General features: G+C 37.6%; 1 protein-coding gene across 5 annotated transcripts in view; it reads left to right on the forward strand.

Moving 5' to 3' along the window:
• The window catches only part of EYA3 (EYA transcriptional coactivator and phosphatase 3), a 106,753-nt gene that overhangs the window by 32,064 nt on the left and 55,095 nt on the right, over positions 1-19,594 (forward strand). For 3 of the 5 annotated variants that reach the window (XM_036256719.1, XM_036256722.1, XM_036256721.1), the window contains exons 1-5: positions 2,156-2,192; positions 4,434-4,534; positions 9,390-9,433; positions 12,788-12,867; positions 17,280-17,346. In XM_036256719.1, coding sequence (XP_036112612.1) covers positions 4,502-4,534; positions 9,390-9,433; positions 12,788-12,867; positions 17,280-17,346 — 224 coding nt within the window. In that variant the 5' untranslated portion in view covers positions 2,156-2,192; positions 4,434-4,501. Of the gene's footprint in view, positions 1-2,155; positions 2,193-4,433; positions 4,535-9,389; positions 9,434-12,787; positions 12,868-17,279; positions 17,347-19,594 lie in introns of those variants that run through there. The other 2 variants (XM_036256723.1, XM_036256720.1) reach the window with 1 other exon arrangement.

Here is a 19,594-nt window from a genome sequence, read left to right on the forward strand (position 1 = left end):
ACCAATTATAAAAATTGAAACTAGAAAATTGTGAAAAGACATAACTATCCAGATGCCTTATAAAGGTGCTTACAACAAAAAACGATTTCAGAGTGTTTTGTAATTTCATCAGCTGTTTGGCTAAGTTGTAATTATATTCATTTACATTACATTAAGAATCCACTTTCCACTCCTGTGTCATGTCATTATATTAAACTCTGAAACTAGTACGTGGAAATGAGAATACTAAGATTTGTATCTAATTTCGTACTTTTTGTTATTATCAAGTATCAATCACAGTGTCTGTGTTAATATAACACTTTCATCTGGTTCATCGTAAACTCGACTTCTGATTGTAAGTATGTGACACTGTATAAAATGGTGTAAGATCTTAATATTAAAAGTTTTAGTACATTGATAAAATGCTAGGAACATGGTAAATACTTGCATTCTTGTATTTAGTATGTTCTTATATTTCAGATCTTTTAAATTACAAATATTTGGAAGGAAGGAAGAATACTGTGTTGATGGAAGGTAGTATCTCAAATGCATGTTGCAATGGAATTATGTGATTTATGTCATTATTAGTATATTTTATATACACATGTACCAGAATGTATGTTTGCATACTTAATACATATCACACATAACTAGAAGAATCCCAGAAGATTTCGTAAGAAATCATGTGCTTTGCTTGTAGATTGCTTTTTTGTTGTTTTAAAATGATCTAAATTATTGGTGACTATTGACCAATTACTTTATTTTTAAAGTTTTTTTTCTAAGTATAAAAATTATCTGTCACTTTTATTCCCGAGAAAATAAAGGTAATTTTAAGGATGGAAACAACAAAGGATGCTTCTTTTTACAGAAGAAATAGGAGAGGTAGAAAGGAATATCTTCCAATTAGTCTCTTAAAGAAGGTTTTCTTACAACTTACCATAGAATTTATCTCGAGAAAAATAGAAAATCAGTCCATTTCCGTAATAAAATCACAATAATATCATATTTCTAAAAAACAAAATCCAAGAATTTAACATTGTTTTATATGGCTTGAAAATTTATTTCCCCACTATTAAGAGTAGTATTTCTTAACTTTTAAAACGCATAACCCATTTTGATCAATAAAAACCTGTTCTTTAATGTTGTTCATATTTTTAAAATAAATTAGTTTTTGTATTTAAAAACAAAGTACATGTTTTTGAATATCCTTTAAAAAAATTTTTTTCCCTTACATTCCTCTTACCCAGAGATAGATTTTATAATGTTACATTTTTAAGACATCACATTTTCCTGGTGATTTGGCCCTATTTTGCTCTTCCTTATTATGTGTTGAAATCATAGATGTACATTATGTTCGTTTAGGCAGTATTTCAATCTCATAAAGTAAAGACTTTTCAATTTAAAACTAAGATAGATATAAATTGGTGAAACATAAAAATGTTTCATCTTTCATAATTGTGAGTCAGTTTCACGTCACATTGATTATGCTATTCTGACTAGAGCAAAACAAACGCAGGGAAGATAGCACCTGTAAGCTTTAGTTATTGGACGCTGTAATTCTGCAGCACTAGTTACCTACGTCAGGTAGTATGAGAACTCAGCTTTTGAGGCTCCGTGAATGAGCTACACGTGAGTGCATTGAGCATCCAGTGCTTCTGACCTTTAAACTTATTTTTCTTTTGACATTTTAGATCAGGGCAGGGAATAAAGCTAGGTCAGGGTTGGACATTTTTTAATCTAACTGTCTCCCTTACATGTGTTTTCCCATGCTGGAGTGTAGCTCTAAAAGTGTGTTGTATTGCACCAAGACAGAGCAATGGACGTGCAGTGTTGGTATATTGGCATAACTGAAGTTTTTCATTTCCCTTTTCATGTTATTGATCTAATTTCATTACTTCTGCAATAAGATTCTATACTTGCTTTAGCTTTATATATTAAGTTGGTTATAGGGGATTGCTAGAAATGAAAACCGGTATGACCTTAATTAAAAACATAAGCAATCACATCTGTTTTGGAGAAGTGCTCGTTTCATTTTTGTCAAATAGTAATAGAGTTTTTCTTTTTTATAATGTATTTAAGTTTTCTAAAGTCTATCCATCTCTCTTGCCAGAAGGGCACAATAAGGTGTTTTTACCAGTAAATGTGTGGCTTAGAGTCCTATTTTTTTCTTTGTTAGTTTGAAAATCAGGACAGGAAGAACAGGATCTAAGAAGGTAAAGATTTTCCTTAAATAATTGACTAAGCAATATATTTAGTGGAGCTCATTATTTCAGACTAAAATTGGGTTCCAGCCCCTGCTGGGTGGTTCAGTTGGTTGGAGCGTTGTCCCATACACCAAAAAGGTAGCCAGTTCAATTCCTGGTGAGAGCATATGTAGGTTTCGGGTTCCATCCCTGGTCTGGGCTCATAAAGGAGGCAACCAATTGATGTTTCTCTCTCACATCTTCCTCCCTCTCTCTTTCAAATCAGTAAAACATATCCTCAGATGATGATTTAAAAAATAAATTAAATTGGTTCCCAGCTTTACATAATTGTTTTTCCTTAATTCTAAAATGCAAACTTTTACTTATTTATTTGTATTATTAAAGTAGATCCAGAGAATTGAGTTTTTCTTTAAATTAATTATATATACAGATAGTTGGTTGTGAATGTATTTAATTGATATTTCAATTTGTTATATTTAAAGTGAGTCTTCAAACAACAAGTGTTGGCGAGGGTGTGGAGAAAAGGGGACTCTAGTATACTGCTGGTGGGAATGCAGACTGGTGCAGCCACTATGGAAAACAATATGGTGTTACCTCAAAAAATTAAAAATTGAACTTTGATTTAACCCAGTGATCCCACTTCTAGGAATATACCCTAAGAAACCTGAAACACCAATCAGAAAGAATATATGTACCCCCATGTTTGTAGCAGCTCTTTTTACAATAGCTAAGATCTGGAAACAGCCCAAGTGTCCATCAGTAGATGAATGGATAAAAAAAGCTGTGGTACCTATACACAATGGAGTACTATGCAGCTGTAAGAAAGAAAGATCTCTTATCCTTTGAGACTACATGGAGGGACCTGGAAAGTATTATCCTAAGCGAAACAAGCCAGAGAAAGACAAGTATCATATGATCTCACTTATTTCTGAAATATAATGAACATAACAGTCTGAGGAATGGGGTAGTCCCAGAGACGTGGAAGTGGGGTACAGACTGACAATCCTCAGAAGAAGGGGTGGTGGGAGAGAGATAAACCACAGATCTTATATGCATGTATGCATCAACAATGGACATGGACAACAAAGCTGGGGACAGGGCAGGGAGGGAGAAGGAGGGGGAATCGGTGGGGGGAAAAGGAGAAACATCTGTAACAAAAATAAATTAATTAATTAAAAAAATAAGTAAAGTGAGTCTGACACCCTGGCAGGTTTTGCTCAGTGGTTAGAGCGTCGGCCTGCGGTCTAGAGAGACCTGGGTTTGGTTCCTGCTAGGGGCACGTACCTCGGTTGCGGTTTGTCCCCGGCCCTGGTTGGTCATGCGGGAGGCAGCCACTTGATGTGTCCCTTTCGCATTGATGTTTCTCTCTCTCTCTCTTCCTCTCTCTCCCTCTCACTCTATCTAAACAAAAAATGGAGAGATGTCCTCGGGTGAGGATTAAAAAATAAAGTGATTCTGACCTGGAAAGTATTATCCTAAGCAAAACAAGCCAAGCAGAAAAAGACAAATATCACATGATCTCACTTATTTGTGGAATATAATGAACATAACGGTCTGAGGAATAGGGTAGACCCAGAGACGTGGAAGTAGGGTACAGACTGACAACCCTCAGAAGAGGAAATGGTGGGGGGAGGGAAGAGATAAACCACAGAATTTATATGCAGGTACGCAATCAATGGACATGGACAACCAACCTGGAGACGGGGTGGGGGGGATGGGGAGGAGGGTGTCAATGGGGGAAAAAAGGAGAAACATCTGTAACAAAATTAAATTAATAAAAACAAAACAAAATAAATAAATAAAATTTTTAAAAAATAAAGTGATTCTGTGTGTCTTTTAACAGTTATGTAAATGTTCCACATGGGAGCAGGTTAGATATTATCATAACTTACTGACTTGCTAGGCTAGTTTTTATCATTAAAAAATGTAACTAATCCTAAAAAAAATTGTCCTAGTTATCAGCACATTGTAAAATGTTTAATGCATTAGGCACGATAGTAACCATGTTTTAAGTACAGCAAGTTCCACGTGTTGGCTTTTGCAAGATATTATAAAAATCATTGTGTATACCTATCTTGACTTGGTGTAGCATGTCAATTTTGAAAAGCCATGTGCAAGTTTGAGATTTTGAGATTGGAACTCACGTGGAAAGCTTGGGGTAGCAAAATATTTTAAAAATTATTCTCTGATGGCCTGAATGATAATTCTTTAAGAGTACATAAAACGCTGAATTCCCCCTTTTTTAAACAGACTGTGAAGAGTGCTGAGAGGCACTTGCGATCCAGTCACATAAGTGTGATAAAGAAATATTGGTCCTCATGGAAGAAGAACAAGATTTACCAGAGCAACCAGTAAGTATTTTCTTTAACAATTTAAAGTTGATTGTAGAAAAGCTAATCTTAAGTGATTTTAAATATTATTTGGTTATACTACAGATTCCAAATTAGAAATAAAAATAAGGAAAAGACCCCTTTATACTTTCCTTCTAAGAAAACAATTCTATATGTTCTTAAATGCATAGTTTGTTAACAATGCTAAGGAGTCTGCTTAGAAAATTCAGCATTACATAGTTAGCATCGTATTTGGAAATGCCATTAAAAAAAAAAATCAATGGATGTTTCCTTTAGAATAATTGCTGAGTCTGATCTGTGGCCTGGGGAGCTGTTTGGGAAGGGCAGAACAATTGCCCTTAGTGGTAGGTGAGATGGCTGCAGAATGTGCTATGGGTTTCAATTAGTTGTGGGACAGACCAGAAAAAAAGAGCATCTATTTACCAAACAGTATACACCACTTGTGACAGAAAATTTAGTTTTATCTTACCTAAATTTTCCTACTTACCTAATTTTTAAAGAAATTGTAGTAGTTGAAGAAAGTATATTCTGATCACTAGCTAATTCTTTAAAAGATTAAGACCCTAGAGACTAGGTTGAATTCTTAATTTCTTTTAAGTATTTAATATAAATAAATAAATAAAATCATTTGAAATGTCCACAAGTGATACAGATTTACTGCCTTGTCATGGCTGCTGCTTCTTTTTTTTTGGTCTGTTTTTTGATTCTTAGCATTTAAAAAAGGAAAGCAATAATCATTCTCTTAAGATACTTTTATGTTAAAGAATCTTTCCTTTTTATCACAGTTTTTTTTTCTGAAGTTAGATAAATATTAATTCAGTTTGCTATCTGGAGTGAGCCTCTTGCATTTCATATTAAAAGAGAATATAGGGTGGTACATTTTACTTTTCTTTACGAAAATCCAACATAGAAAATTTTGAATTTTGAAAACAGGTAACGGTATGTTTTTCATGTACAGTACTAGATGTATTCTTTACATTGCAGAAGGATAGACACCAGCTTCCATTTAACTATTAAAGTCCTATAATATGTTTTTAATGTTTTTCTTTATATTGAGAAATGTATACTGATGATTACTTTGCCATTATATTTTTAGCCCTCTCATTTAAGGTAAGTATAAAACTAGGAAGACATAAGCAATTGTTAAGACAACCTTTTGAAATATTTGGAATGTCATTCCCTATCCCTGATGGGACATTAAAAATCAGGAAAATGGTAGGGTTAAAAATCATCCTCAGCATTGTATCTAGGATATACACTATAAGAACAAAGAACTGAATTAGAGATACTAAATGTACCAAGGAAAATTATGTAGTTGCATGAGGTTTGAATGTAGTAAAAGGTCTAGTCAGAATTTCAAAACTTATATAAGTTGTTGAAATGGGTGTTGTTAGTTACTTCTTACTTATTTAAAGTTGTGAGAATTGTGAGGTTGACCTGCTGGTGGGTCGTCTTCTCTGCTGTGCTTCATTTCCTTGCCATTCTTACTCAATTTCTGTAACATAATGTATAAAACTTGATTGTTACTTCAGAGGAAGGTGAGAAATTAAAGTACTTTAAAAACAAATTTTCTGCTGTCTATAAATGGTGATTGTCTTGGGGCATCGTTTTCTTACTGATTTGTGCCTGGGTTTAATTTATAAAGGTGACTGAACGACAACACTGAGAGGTCAGTGCCATTTGAGAGAAACGTTTAATGTTACTCACAGTTCCCTTAGAAATGAGAGGCATGGTATGCCACACAGGCCCCCTGGTGGGGGGGATGGATGGGGTGAGGAAGAAGCACCAATTTTGATCTGGAGGCGGAAAGGAGCTAGGGGAATACATAGGCCACTGCCTGTATTGGGGTTTCCGTAGGCAAGGAGAACAAAGCAAGGCTGGCAAGGCAAGGCAAGGCAGTGTAAACAGTTTAGGATTAGTTAGCTTGAATAATTCCAGGGGGTTTGGGGTCTTGGGGCTGTCACTAGGTGTCTGGTATCCATCTGGCCCTGAGTTGATTTAGAGCAGGGGAAATATTGACTTCGTGTGTATGAGTTAGATAAAGGAGGTAGTTCAGAATATGGGCTCTGGATCGCAAGGGAGATCTAAACAACTTTGGCTTCGTGATTAATGGACACCAAATAAACAAATATGGAATCCAAGAAAACACAGAACACTTATAAAAATAATTAGGAGAGTAAATGTCAGACTTTGAGGAGAAAAATAAATTTTCACAGACTGTAGTAGAGATATAAAATTTGAGTGGAAAGAATGATCCTATCCCAAGCTGATGATGATAAAGCTAAGATTTTTAACCCTACTGTTGACCTGTATATAGAGGGAAATGTTACTCATGGGCAATTTTTGGAGTTATTTTAATCCCATTGTCTCTTGTCTCATCTTTATTAGATTATCCCTCTTATTTCTCTACTTCTTACTTGCTCTGTCTTAAGATTTAAGATTTGTTCAGGTCATTGTTAACAATGCAACATAAATCCTAGCCACAGGTTCTATCTTTCACTTTCCCTTATTGCCAGTCAGTCCTCAATTCTCTGCAATCAGAAATGATCTTCTCTGTCATCACCATTTATATTCCTGACTCGGTCTTCTGCCAGTCTTCATCTTTTTTTTATTTTTTTATCCTCACCCGAGGATATTTTTCCATTTTTTGTACAGATAGAGTGGCAGGGAGAGAGAGGAAGAGAGAGAGAGAGAGAAACATCCATGTGAAGGGACACATCGAGTGGCTGCCACCCGCACGACCAACCAGGGCCGGGGACAAACTGCAACTGAAGTACGTGCCCTTAGCGGGAACTGAACCCGGGTCTCTCCGGACCGCAGGCCGACGCTCTAACCGCTGAGCCAAACCGGCCAGGGCAGTCTTCATCTTTTTAAACAACGTAGAAGCAGCTCATATTATTGTCCAACCTGGAACTCTTTAAAAGAGTCAAAGGGGGCACTAACCAGACTCAGTTTGGGATAAGAGATATATAATCCAAGACTATCTCTGGCAAACTGGAAACACTTAAAAAACTCCTTTATGGCAGAAATGGTTTCTGCCTCATATGCATAGGAAAAAATTTAGAATGTACATATCAAACTCAATACTCATCGTTCTATTTATTTATCATTATTTTATTTATCCATTTATCTATTCATGGATACTGGGATTGTTTACAGTTTTTGGCTGTTTTGAATAATGCTTTTATGAACACTCATGCACAAGTTTTTGTGTGGACATATGTTTTCATTTTTCTTGGTTATTTAGCTAGGAGTGGAATTGCTAGATTGTATGGGAACTCTAACTTTTTTTGGTCCGCGGGTTGATTCTCTAACCACTGAGCAAACTGGCCAGGGCTCTCTGTTTAACCTTTTGAGGAACTAAAAAATAATAAAGTAGCTGTACTAGTTCACATTCTGTCAGTCTGTATTATATTGTTTGAACCCTTACTTTTGTAATCCAGTGAAACATGTCTGTTTTCTTTGAGTTAGTTTAACTGCTTTCGGTGCTACAGTGGCACATGCTTCCTATCCCTGACTTACAGGGGTACATAATTGCCCAAATTAAGGTGAGCTGTATCTAAAGTGTTACATATAATCATATTAAATAGCTATATTCCTGCCTGTTATGTTTATTTAAAATTATATAGCAGCACGTCTGCCTTCTTTTGTTAGCTTGAAATACTTTTAAGTATTCATAATTTGTATGGCTAAACATACTAAGAATGTTTCTACTGTAACTAGTTATCCTAATCAGAGAACTCTAAAATCAGATCCTTTTGTAATACAAAAGTAGGGAAATCCATTATCAATATTAAACATTGATTTTTCATTTGTGGATTAAACTGTTTCAGTATAAATGCTTTTACTTCAGAATAAATTAGAAAAGATGAAAATCTGGGGGGAAAACAGATGGTGTGAAGAATATTTTCTAAATTACTGGTAACTTAATAAGAATTTATCTTTATTTTTGGTATGTAGGTAATTTAAGCATAAAGACATTTCTGTGAAATAAATTTTGAGATGATAGTAAGAGTTCCATGATTAGCCTGGCCAGTGTGGCTCACTGGTTGAGCATTGACCCATGCACCAAGAGGTTGCCAGTTCGATTCCCAATCAGGGCACATGTCCAGGTTGTAGGTCCAGTCCACAGGGAGGGGCATGCAGGAGGCAGCCAGTTAATGTTCTCTCTCATCGATATTTATATCTCTCTCCCTATCCCTTCCTCTCTCTCTCTCAAAATCAATAAAGAAAAAATATTTAAAAACAAAGAATTTCATGACTACTGTTTGATAATATAATTATGTATCTGTTCAAATTTAAAACGAGTTTATATCCAAGTTTAGATATTTCATCCTTGTAAACATTTTATCTTGAGTAAACATTTTACCTTAAATCTGATAAACACTTTCTTCATTTTAAAAAAATCTCCATGTGGCCCTGGCCAGTTTGGCTCAGCGGTTAGAGCGTCGGCCTGCGGTCCGGAGAGACCCGGGTTCGGTTCCCGCTAAGGGCACGTACTTCGGTTGCAGTTTGTCCCCGGCCCTGGTTGGTCGTGCGGGTGGCAGCCACTCGATGTGTCCCTTCACGTCGATGTTTCTCTCTCTCTCTCCTTCCTCTCTCTCCCTCCCACTCTATCTGTACAAAAAATGTAAAAATATCCTCGGGTGAGGATAAAAAAAAAAAAAAAAAAATCTCCATGTGAAAACAAAGTTCACTGTTAATTCAAAAATATAGTAAGGGTTAATTAAATAAATCTAAGCAAGACAAGACAGTTATCCTGAAATTTATTAGTTAATGTTAACATGACACTTGAGTAGCTAGATGATTTCGAAAATGATCACTACATCATTCCTTTGTATATATATTTTTGCAGGTTAAAAAAGCTAAGATGCAGGAATCGGGAGAGCAAACTATAAGGTATGTAAAGTTGAATTTCTTTTTAATGATCTGCTTATATATATTTTTCACATGCTGATGATAGACATGATTTAGGTTGACTACCCTCTTTTTGTTTTTTAACATCAATCTTTAAATTTTGAAATTATTTGGTTTAAAATGAAAATTTCCTCCCAAAGTTTGTTCTTGAAACACATAAGTGCTAATTTATTTTTTTATCCATTCATTATTTATTCATCAATGTATACCAAACTCATGTTATCTATCAGATAACATGGAGGAGACACAATGGTGAATATTCTTTAGTCACATGTACAGAATATGAAATAGGAAGAACAAGCAGAAGTAAGGGAAATGCAAGGCATTTGGCATTAATTACCACAGGGATATGGGATGCTTCAGTCATTAGCTTCACTCCCCTTATTGGAAAGGCAACTTCTATGCACCTCATTCTCTGGCTTCCACAACACCACGGATTTTAGTTTTTCACAGTTCTTATCTCCTGTCATTTGCCAGTCATAACTGCATCACCTTTAACATCTTAATTTCCAGAATTCTTCTCTTTTACTACCACACATTACATTTCAGCTCATTTACTCTACTGCCACACTATCCTTATGTCTTACTATGCATGTTCAATGAAATGATCTATCATATTTTCCCTATCTACCATTGACCCTTATCTCAAAAAAGACTTAAGTATCTTTCATATGCTGCTTAAATTATAAGATCTATTACTTTAATCAGTCCCTTATGAATAGTCTTAACTTCCTTCCATTTTCCTCTCTGTTGTACTTCCCTAGAAAAATCACAACCCTGGCTAAACTTATCTGTCTGTCTATTCCATACTTATTTCCAATCACCTGAACATTGTGAGAGAAAAATATAAAACTATGCCAACTGGTCTCAGTTTTCACTCATGATTACATCTCAGACAGGCACTTAAACACTCTCAGTGGTCCAACTACCTTTCCTGGTGTGTTTTATTTCCAAGTCTCTAAAATTATCTTTCTTCCCTTTCTCTCATGTGAGGAAAAATTGTTTGACCATTTAGAATATATCAGGTGGGGAGTGGCTGTTGATATTATAGTTGAATATTAGAGGTTTGTTCAGAAAAGATATGAGAGCTTTAAGAATTTGGGTGCTGTGTATTTTTTGTTGTTGTTGTTAATCCTCACCCAAGGATATTTTTTCCATTGATTTTTTTAGAGAAAGTGGAAGGTGGTGGGGTGAGGGGACATTGATGTGAGAGAGACACATCTGTTGGTTGCCTCCAGTATGCTAACTGAGTGGGGCCAGGGGTCAAGCCTGCAACCCAGATATGTGCCCTTGACTGGGAATCGAACCCACGACCTTTCAGTGTGTGGGCCAACACTAACCATTGACCCATACCAGCCAGGACTGGTGCTATGTATTTTTAAATACAAGATACAAGTAACATTTCTTTTTTTTATCCTCACCCGAGGACATTTTTCGATATTTTGTTCAGATAGAGTGGGAGGGGGAGAGAGAGAGAGAGAGAGAGAGAGAGAGGAGAGAGAGAGAGAGAAAGAAACATTGACGTGAAAGGGACACATCGAGTGGTTGCCACCCACACAACCCAACTAGGGCCGGGGACAAACTGCAGCCAAGGTACGTGTCCTTAGCGGGAACCGAACCTGGGTCTCTCCGGACCGCAGGCCAACGCTCTAACCGCTGAGCCAAACTGGCCAGGGCTACAAGTAACATTTCTTTAAAAAATTTTTTCTGTGTAGCCCTGGCTGGTTTAGTTCAGTGGTTAGAACGTCAGCCCGTGGACCAATGAGTCTTAGGTTCGATTCTGGTCAAGGGCATGTACCTCAGTTGCGGTTCATCCCTGGCCCTGGTCTGGGTCGTGAGGGAGGCAACCAGTCAATGTGTCCCTTTCATGTCGCTGTTCCTCTCTCTCTCTCTCTCTCCTTGCCACTCTATCTGAAAATAAATAGAAAAATATCTTTGGGTTTAAAAAAAATTTTTTTTCCCCCTGTGTAGAAATTACTCTCTTAGTGGTGTCTTTCCAGATAGATGGATCCTCTGGTACGGTATCCTCCATTTCTCCCTAGACTGTAGAGCAGCAAAGCAGATTTCTTTCTAGGGAACATGAATGTGGGAAGCATGCCTGGACTGGGAAGAAGTTGTAAAATAGTAATACTAGCTATAGTTACATTGTACTTACTCTGTTTTTTAGTTTCTGCTCTAAGTACTCTTGTTTTTTTAAATACATTTTTATTGATTTTTTAGAGAGAGGAAGGGAGAGAGAGATAGAAACATCAATGTGAGAGAGAAACATCGATTGGCTGCCTCCTGCACTCCCCCTACTAGGGATTGAGCGTGCAACTCAGGCATGTGCTCAGGCTGGGAAATCGACCAGAACCTCTCAGTCCATGGGATGAGGCTCAGTTCACTAAGCTACACCAGATGGGCTGCTCTAAGTACTTTTTATATATAACTCATTAATCTCTATAACCACTTTATGAGGTAGGTTCTATTATTACCCCTCATTGACAGTTGAAGAACTAGGGCGCAAAGAAGTTCAGTCACTTGCCTAAAGTCATAAAGCTAGATTTGGCAGAATGGAATATGAACTCAAGCAGTCTGGTCCTAGAATCTGTACTCCTAAACACTAGGTTGTACCAGTAGTTGAGGGAATAACTGGAGAGTAGAAAGTAAGGTAGAAGGAAGAGGAAGGACATTGTGAGTGATGAAAATTAATATAATCTCCATTTCAGAACTTCAGTGAGAATCTTCCCATCATTAAAGTGTTTAACATAATGACTGGTCCTCCCAGTTTATATGATTTACCTTTCTCAGTTTCTCTTAATTTTATAAGTTAAACAAGGGGGGAAAAAAGAAAAAGATGTTGCTCAGTTTTGGATATAACAACAAATTAAAAATTGTCATGGTTTTTTATGGGGGGTGGGGAGAAGAGAAATACAGTGAAATGAGCCATTTAAGGTTCAGAACCCCTTCTTGGAAGCAAGCATGTATAACTTGGAAAAAACTTCTCAAATTATGAGAACCATTGTCTTAAAGCATTTTTAGCTGTTGTGGAACTTCTCTTTTACCACAATATCTTTAGAGAAAAATCTAACTTGCTTGTGACTTAGCTGGAGTTTCTGAATGATATAAAAACTGAAGGGGTCTCAAGATGTGAGAAAGAACAGTAGAATGCTGTGGGTATTAACTCTGGGGTTAGCCCTTCAGGTAGCTGCTAAAAACCAAGAATAAGGATATCATGAAGAAGACTTACTTTGCCTCTTTCTTGTATAGTCTCAGAAGAAGTTGGTTTGATTTAATCACTTTTAGCAATGTAGTACATCAAATCAGGGGCTAATGTATTCATTTTGGTTCTCCCAGTCAAGTAAGCAACCCCGAAGTCAATGATCAGAAACCTGAAACTTCAAGCCTTGCTTCAAACCTTACCATGTCAGAGGAAAGTAAGTACCAGATTTTCTGTATGACAGAAATGGTATTCTTATAAACCAGGTGATGCTGTTCTTTTATAATTGGTTTTCATTGATTACCTTGTTTGTCCCAGAATGCCCAGAAGCCTTTCTTTTCCTTGTGTGTGTGTTTATATGTATATATATGAACACACACACACACACACTTGTGCTTTTCTATAAACCTTATTGATAAACCAGCTAAGGAACAAAATCACATGGAATTCACTCAACCAAGGAGTCAAACTTGATGATTTTATTTTTGCTTTGATGTTGGATGTTTTAAAGATAAGAGTGCCTTACTCAAAATCAAAAAAGTTTGTGGGCCAACCTCCTACTGCCACCCCAGAGGGCTTGATATTTTTATATCTTTCTTATAACTAAATGATACTACCTATCAATCCAAGCCAGAAAAGAAAAAGTAATCATCTGAGAGCCTAACACTGATACTGGACCCTGAGGGAGATTCAACTCAATAAGATATACCTTCCACTTACTAACCCTAACTCTCCTGTAGAATGTTATATTCATGCATTACACAAAAATGGGTAGTGTTCTGTTTTTGTTTTGTTTTTCCTGTGAAGAGATAAGCTTTCTCTAGCATAACCACTTCTACAGATTGCCTTTATAGAACAGATAATCATCCCTGAAAGTAAATGTCTATGTTCTTCCTTATTTTACCAAACACTTTAAAAGAATAAATTTATGTAAGACATTTTAAGCAAAGACACTTGTTTTGCGTATATTTCTTCTCTTAGGATGATTATACTTAATTGTATATACTTCCCATGTATTAAAAAATACCATGACTTTCCCTGGCCAGTTTGGCTCAGCGGTTAGAGCATTCAGCCTGCAGACCAGAGAGTCCTGGGTTCAGTTCCTGCTAAGGGCACATACCTCAGTTGCAGTTTGTCCCCAGCCAGGTTAGGGTTGTGTGGGTGGCAACCACTCGATGTGTCTCTATCACACCGAAATTTCTCTCTCTCTCTCTTCCTCCTTCCCTCCCTCCCACTCTATATCTCAAGATAAAAAAAATACAAGAAAAAACTCTAGTTTCTTTGAAGTCTGCATTTATGTCATCCCCTTGCCTTTCTTTTTACCTCAGACTGAACTCCAAGTGATTTTGCTCTTTAAAGGCTAGTTCTTTGTTTTCTTCTGCATCAGACTCTTACTATTCTCAGTGATTTCAGCATCCATATAGATGACCTATCTGGTGCCCATTATATCCCTCTTATCTTCATGTCTTCATGTCCCTTCTTACTCAGCATAGATTCCATGATTTTTTTTTTTTTTTTTTAATCCTCGCCCGAGGACATTTTTCCACTTTTTGTTCAGGTAGAGTGGGAGGGAGAGAGAGGAACAGAGAGAGAGAGAGAAACATCGACGTGAAGGGACACATCGAGTGGCTGCCACCCGCACAACCGACCAGGGCCGGGGACAAACTACAACCGAGGCACGCGCCCTTAGCGGGAACCGAACCCGGGTCTCTCAGGACCGCAGGCCGACGCTCTAACCGCTGAACCAAACCGGCCAGGGCCCATGATTCTTTATTATAATTACTCCTATTTTTCAATAACCTTGACTCTTGTACATTCCTTGCTAAACCCTAGTTCTAATTTAATCCAACTTTCTACCTTTCCTCTAAGTGCATTCAAATAGACAAACATTATCAAATAAATTATATACCTAGCTGACTACTCACAGGGCCTCAAGCAGGGACCTACCATGTTTGGAAATGTTACTACATTTCCCTAATGAGTTTTACCTTTTAATAATTCACACCACTTCTTTTCCCCTCAAAGGACCCATACTCACTCACCTTTTCTCATTCTTAACTGATGACTCCTTCTCAATTAGAAGCTGTGAGACAGAAAACTCCTTTATCATCCCACCACCACCAAATCTTCAAACCTACCTGTGTTTGTGCTCATGTTTTCTTGCATCATTTTTGTCAGATGGAAATAGTATTCTTGCTTCTGTCAAAAGTAAGGCGTTTTATTTGTGCTTCGTATCCTATCCCTTTTCACCTTCCCCTAGGACCTTGGTACTGTGGTTATTCTAACACCACTCCTGCATCATCATCTTCTTTTTATTTATTTATTTATTTTTTATCCTCACCTGAGGATATTTTTCCATTTTTTGTTCAGATAGAGTGGGAGGGAGAAAGAGGGAGAGAGAGACAGAAACATCGATGTGAAGGGACACATCGAGTGGCTGCCACCTGCACGACCAACCAGGGCTGGGGAAAAACTGTAACCGAAGTACGTGCCCTTAGCGGGAACCGAACCCGGGTCTCTCCGGACTGCAGGCCGATGCTCTAACCGCTGAGCCAAACCGGCCAGGGCCATCATCTTCTTTTTAATTCTTCCTTTCAGTAAAGAGACATGATCTGGTGGTCTCTACCATCTTACTTCAAACAAAACCCTCCTTTGGCTTCCTATCCCCACTAGTTGTAGTCCTCTTTGTTCTATGACTCATTGAAACCTCTGAAAAGAGTTGCCCTCATTTGATTTCTCACCTCTGGAATTTACCACTCTTTCAATGAGATTGCTCTTGTCAAGGTTAGTTACTGAAAGTAACTGCCGGTAGTTCTAGTGGACATTTCTCTCTTCTCATATTCTGCCCTGCACTACTTTTGCTCCCACCTTTCTTCTTTCTGGCCCTTCTTTCTCTGTCTGAACTCTGAATGTTGGTGGGCCTTCAGGATTGTTTCTAGTCTACCGTCATTTCTTTTTCTGCATCCTCTCATCCATTATTATATTTCCAGTCTAACTTCTCCTGATTTCATTTGTGTATTCAGCTGCCTGACATCTCTACTTAGCTCTAAAAGGAAATCCATACTTAAAATGTGGGAAAGCTTTTTATTCCCTTTAAATTTGTTCTTTTCCCAAACTTTCCCATCTTAGAAAGTGGTTTCATTATCCCTCCAGTTGCTCAAGCTGCAAACCTAGAAATTATATCATTTTCCCATGTTTTCCTCATTCCTTACATACTAATTCATCAGAATGTCCTGTTTGCTTTACCTTCAGAATATATTTCAAGTTTTTGCCTCATCTCCTCTGCTGTTACTCTGTTATAATAGCAGATTGTGCCTTGACTCTATAATCCTTTCATGGTTGCCAAGTACTACAAAGATCAAGGCTCATTCATTCTCTAGAAAAGTAAAAATTGGCCTAAATCTCCTAGGATATTTTGTCGATCTCTTCTAGAATTAACTTAAATCAGAGGAGGAGAAAGGTTTGGGTTTTTTAAAGTACTTGTCAGCAAAAAAGGAACTATCATGTAGAATTCAAATGAACTTAATTTTTTTGTGATGGATAGTTGCTATTTCCTTCATTTCTGTCAAAATGTTATGGATGAATGTGACCTATACATTTCCAGTCATTATTGTTAAAGACCTTGAACAATGGCAATGGACAAGATCTTCTATGATAAATCACAGGTGTTGATTTGTCTTATTGTTGGGCATGCATGAATATTCTCTTCATCTGCTCTTGACCAGAGTTCCTTTTTGGGTTAGACACTTAGGGAACCCAGCTAGACATAAATTTAGTTGGTTCACTCTGAGTCCCTATTTATAGTAGAGCAACCACCTTTATAGATGTTGAAGGAAGTTCTTGGAACAGTTCAGGAGTCTGTACAAGCTCTGTGATAAAACTCAGTCTACCACATGTCTGAAGTAGTGCCTAATGAATAGGATTTTGCTTTCTGTCAAACTTGAGTTGACTTTATGTTTCTCTAAGATGAATTCAGAAGGGTCAAGCCTTCACAGCAGCTACTCTAGATGAAGTCTCTTTACTTGCTAGGTTATTAGAGCATCACATCAGTTCCTCAGGTCTGTCTCTGCTTTGCCATACTTAAAACCTTTACCACAAAGCTGAACAAAATAGTAATGTAGAAGCATATTTGTATCTTTCCTACTGCTGATTATACATAGCAGTAGCAACAGTTTTCTAATAAAATGGGCTATTTCCCTCTAAATCTGTCTTCCTGCAAGTCATTCATTCACATGACCCTAAATAGAGAGTAAGCACTCAGAGAATGAATAAAGTGAAGAAATATAATATGGTTTCCTATATATGGATTTTGCTTTTTAAATTTACCTGTAGGCACCGCTGAGAGCTTAGGATGCTCCATCTGTGGCTTTAAGTCAGTGAAGGGTAAAGGCAGAGATCAGTTGGTAGTAACCTTTAGCTCTGTACCTCTCACATTCTAGCTTCTTTTACTAAGTCTCTAAATCTCTTAATAGATGAGTGAGGTTTTTTCTACTACATAGTCTTTCTAAATTTCTGATGTCCAGCTGTATTCTGTGATTTAGTTAGAAAGACTATACAGTGAAATATGTAATTTTCCCATTTTATTTTTGAAATGTTCTAACTTTTTACCTGGTGATATCTTTCTTTCAGTTATGACATGCACCGATTACATCCCTCGCTCATCCAATGATTATACCTCACAAATGTATTCTGCAAAGTAAGTTGAATAATTGTTTCAAAATATATATGCTTTTTCTCTAGGTTCATTACAAAATTTAACTTGATATTTAACTCAGTAAGTTGACATTTAACTTATTTTCACCTCTCTTGTTCATTTTTTTAATTTCCTCCAAATATAGTGTCTATGTAATATCCTTTTATGTATTTTTTTTTCCTCACCCAAGAATATGATCTTTATATATTTTAAAGAAAGGAAGGGAGGAAGAAGAGAGAGAAAGATCGATTTGAGAGAGCAACATTGATTGGTTGCCTCCTGTACACACCCCAATCAGGAATCGAACCTACAACCTGCATATGTGCCCTGACCAGGAATTGAACCTGCCATCTTTTGATGTATGAGATGATGCTCCAACCAACTGAGCCACACTAGCCAGAGCTGTAATATCCTTTTTTTTTTTTTTTTTTAGTTTATCCTCACTTGAGGATATTTTCCCATTGATTTTCTAGACAGAGTAGAAGGGAGGGAAGAGGGGAGAGAAAGGAAGAGATCGATGTGAAAGAGACACACTAATTGGTTGCCTCCTTCAGGACCCCAACCGGGGCTGGGGTTGAACTGGCAACTGAGGTACATGCCCTTGACCAGGATCAAACCTGGAGACTCTTCAGTCTGTGTGCCGACGCTCTATCTGCTGAGCCACATTGGCCAGGACTGTAATGTCCTTTTTAAAAGTAAATGGTTGCCTGGAATAGATCATTATTACCAGAAGCTCACTCTGAATGGGCACTGAAAATGAAAAATACTGTTAGTGATTAAAGCATATTGCTGATTGACCTCTGATCATTTTCTCTTTCCTTTACTTTGATAGACAGATTGATAAAAACAGCTCAAGCCAGCCTCATACTGGGACTTCTCAGCCTAATCTAGGTTCAGTTTCTTGTCTTAGGAAGTCCTCAAAGTAGAAGTGGACTTGAAGTTAGACAGTTTTAGTGGGTTGAAGTCACTAAGAGGCAACAATTTGAGCCTTCATGGTGTTAAGATCAGCATTTAAGATCCACCAGGTTAATCATCTTCTGGTTGAGTAGGTGCAGAACAGTGTGTGTGCCAGGCTACCAGTTGTGCATTGATAGTGAACCTATACGTACATAAATACATACAAGTGTGCTTATTAAACTAGGATATATTCTTATGTGCTTACAAAATGCAGGATACATAGAAATTGGTAACAAATGAGTGATCCCTATGTGGCTGTTGTAAAAAGAGAACTGGCGTGTTTTTTTTTTCCCTTTTTTGCCCATTTGTACCTTGACTTTGCATTAGTTAAAAAATACACTAATTATGCTTTAGCCGGTTTGGCTCAGCGATTAGAGCGTTGGCCTACGGTCCAGAGAGACCCAGGTTCGGTTCCTGCTAAGGGCACATACCTCGGTTGCAGTTTGTCCCCGGCCCTGGTTGGGGTTGTGTGGGTGGCAGTCATTCGATGTGTCCCTTTCATGTCGATGTTTCTTTCTCTCTCTCTCTCTCCCTCCCACTCTATCTGAACAAAAAATGGAAAAATGTCCTCAGGTGAGGATAAAAAAAAAATACACTAATTAAAAAGTTAACTCTGCCCTGGCCAGTTTGGCTCAGCGGTTAGAGCGTTGGCCCATGGACCAGAGAGTCCCGAGTTCAGTTCCCACTAAGGCATGTACCTTGGTTGCAGTTTGTCCACGGATTCCGTTGGGGTTGTGTGGGTGGCAACCAGTCGATGTGTCTCTCTCACATCCATGTTTCTCCCCCCCCCCCCTTTCTATCTGAAGATAAATGTAAAAAATGTTCTTGGGTGAGGATAAAAAAAAAAGTTAACTGTGAGTTTTTTTCAAATTCTGATCTAGTATTAACATTAATAGTATCCTTGGGCCAGTCATTTTCATGTGGTTTTCTTCTGTGAAATGACAACTATTCTCTGAGGTCACTATGGAGATGACAAAATACTTTGAGCCCTGGCCGGTTTGGCTCAGCGGTTAGAGCGTCTGCCTGCGGTCCGTAGAGACCCGGGTTCGGTTCCCGCTAAGGGCATGTACCTCGGTTGCAGTTTGTCCCTGACCCTGGTTGGTCGTGCGGGTGGCAGCCACTCGATGTGTCCCTTTCACATCGATGTTTCCCTCTCTCTCTCTTCCTCTCTCTCCCTCCTACTCTGTCTGTACAAAAAAAATTGAAAAATGTCCTCGGATGAGGATTAAAAAAACAAAAAAACAAAATACTTTGAGCTGTAAAGACACTGTGGGAAAAAGGGTATAATCTTCAA

The sequence above is a fragment of the Molossus molossus genome, unplaced genomic scaffold (assembly GCF_014108415.1).
Source record: "Molossus molossus isolate mMolMol1 unplaced genomic scaffold, mMolMol1.p scaffold_m16_p_12, whole genome shotgun sequence".
In the NCBI taxonomy this organism is placed as follows: domain Eukaryota; kingdom Metazoa; phylum Chordata; class Mammalia; order Chiroptera; family Molossidae; genus Molossus; species Molossus molossus.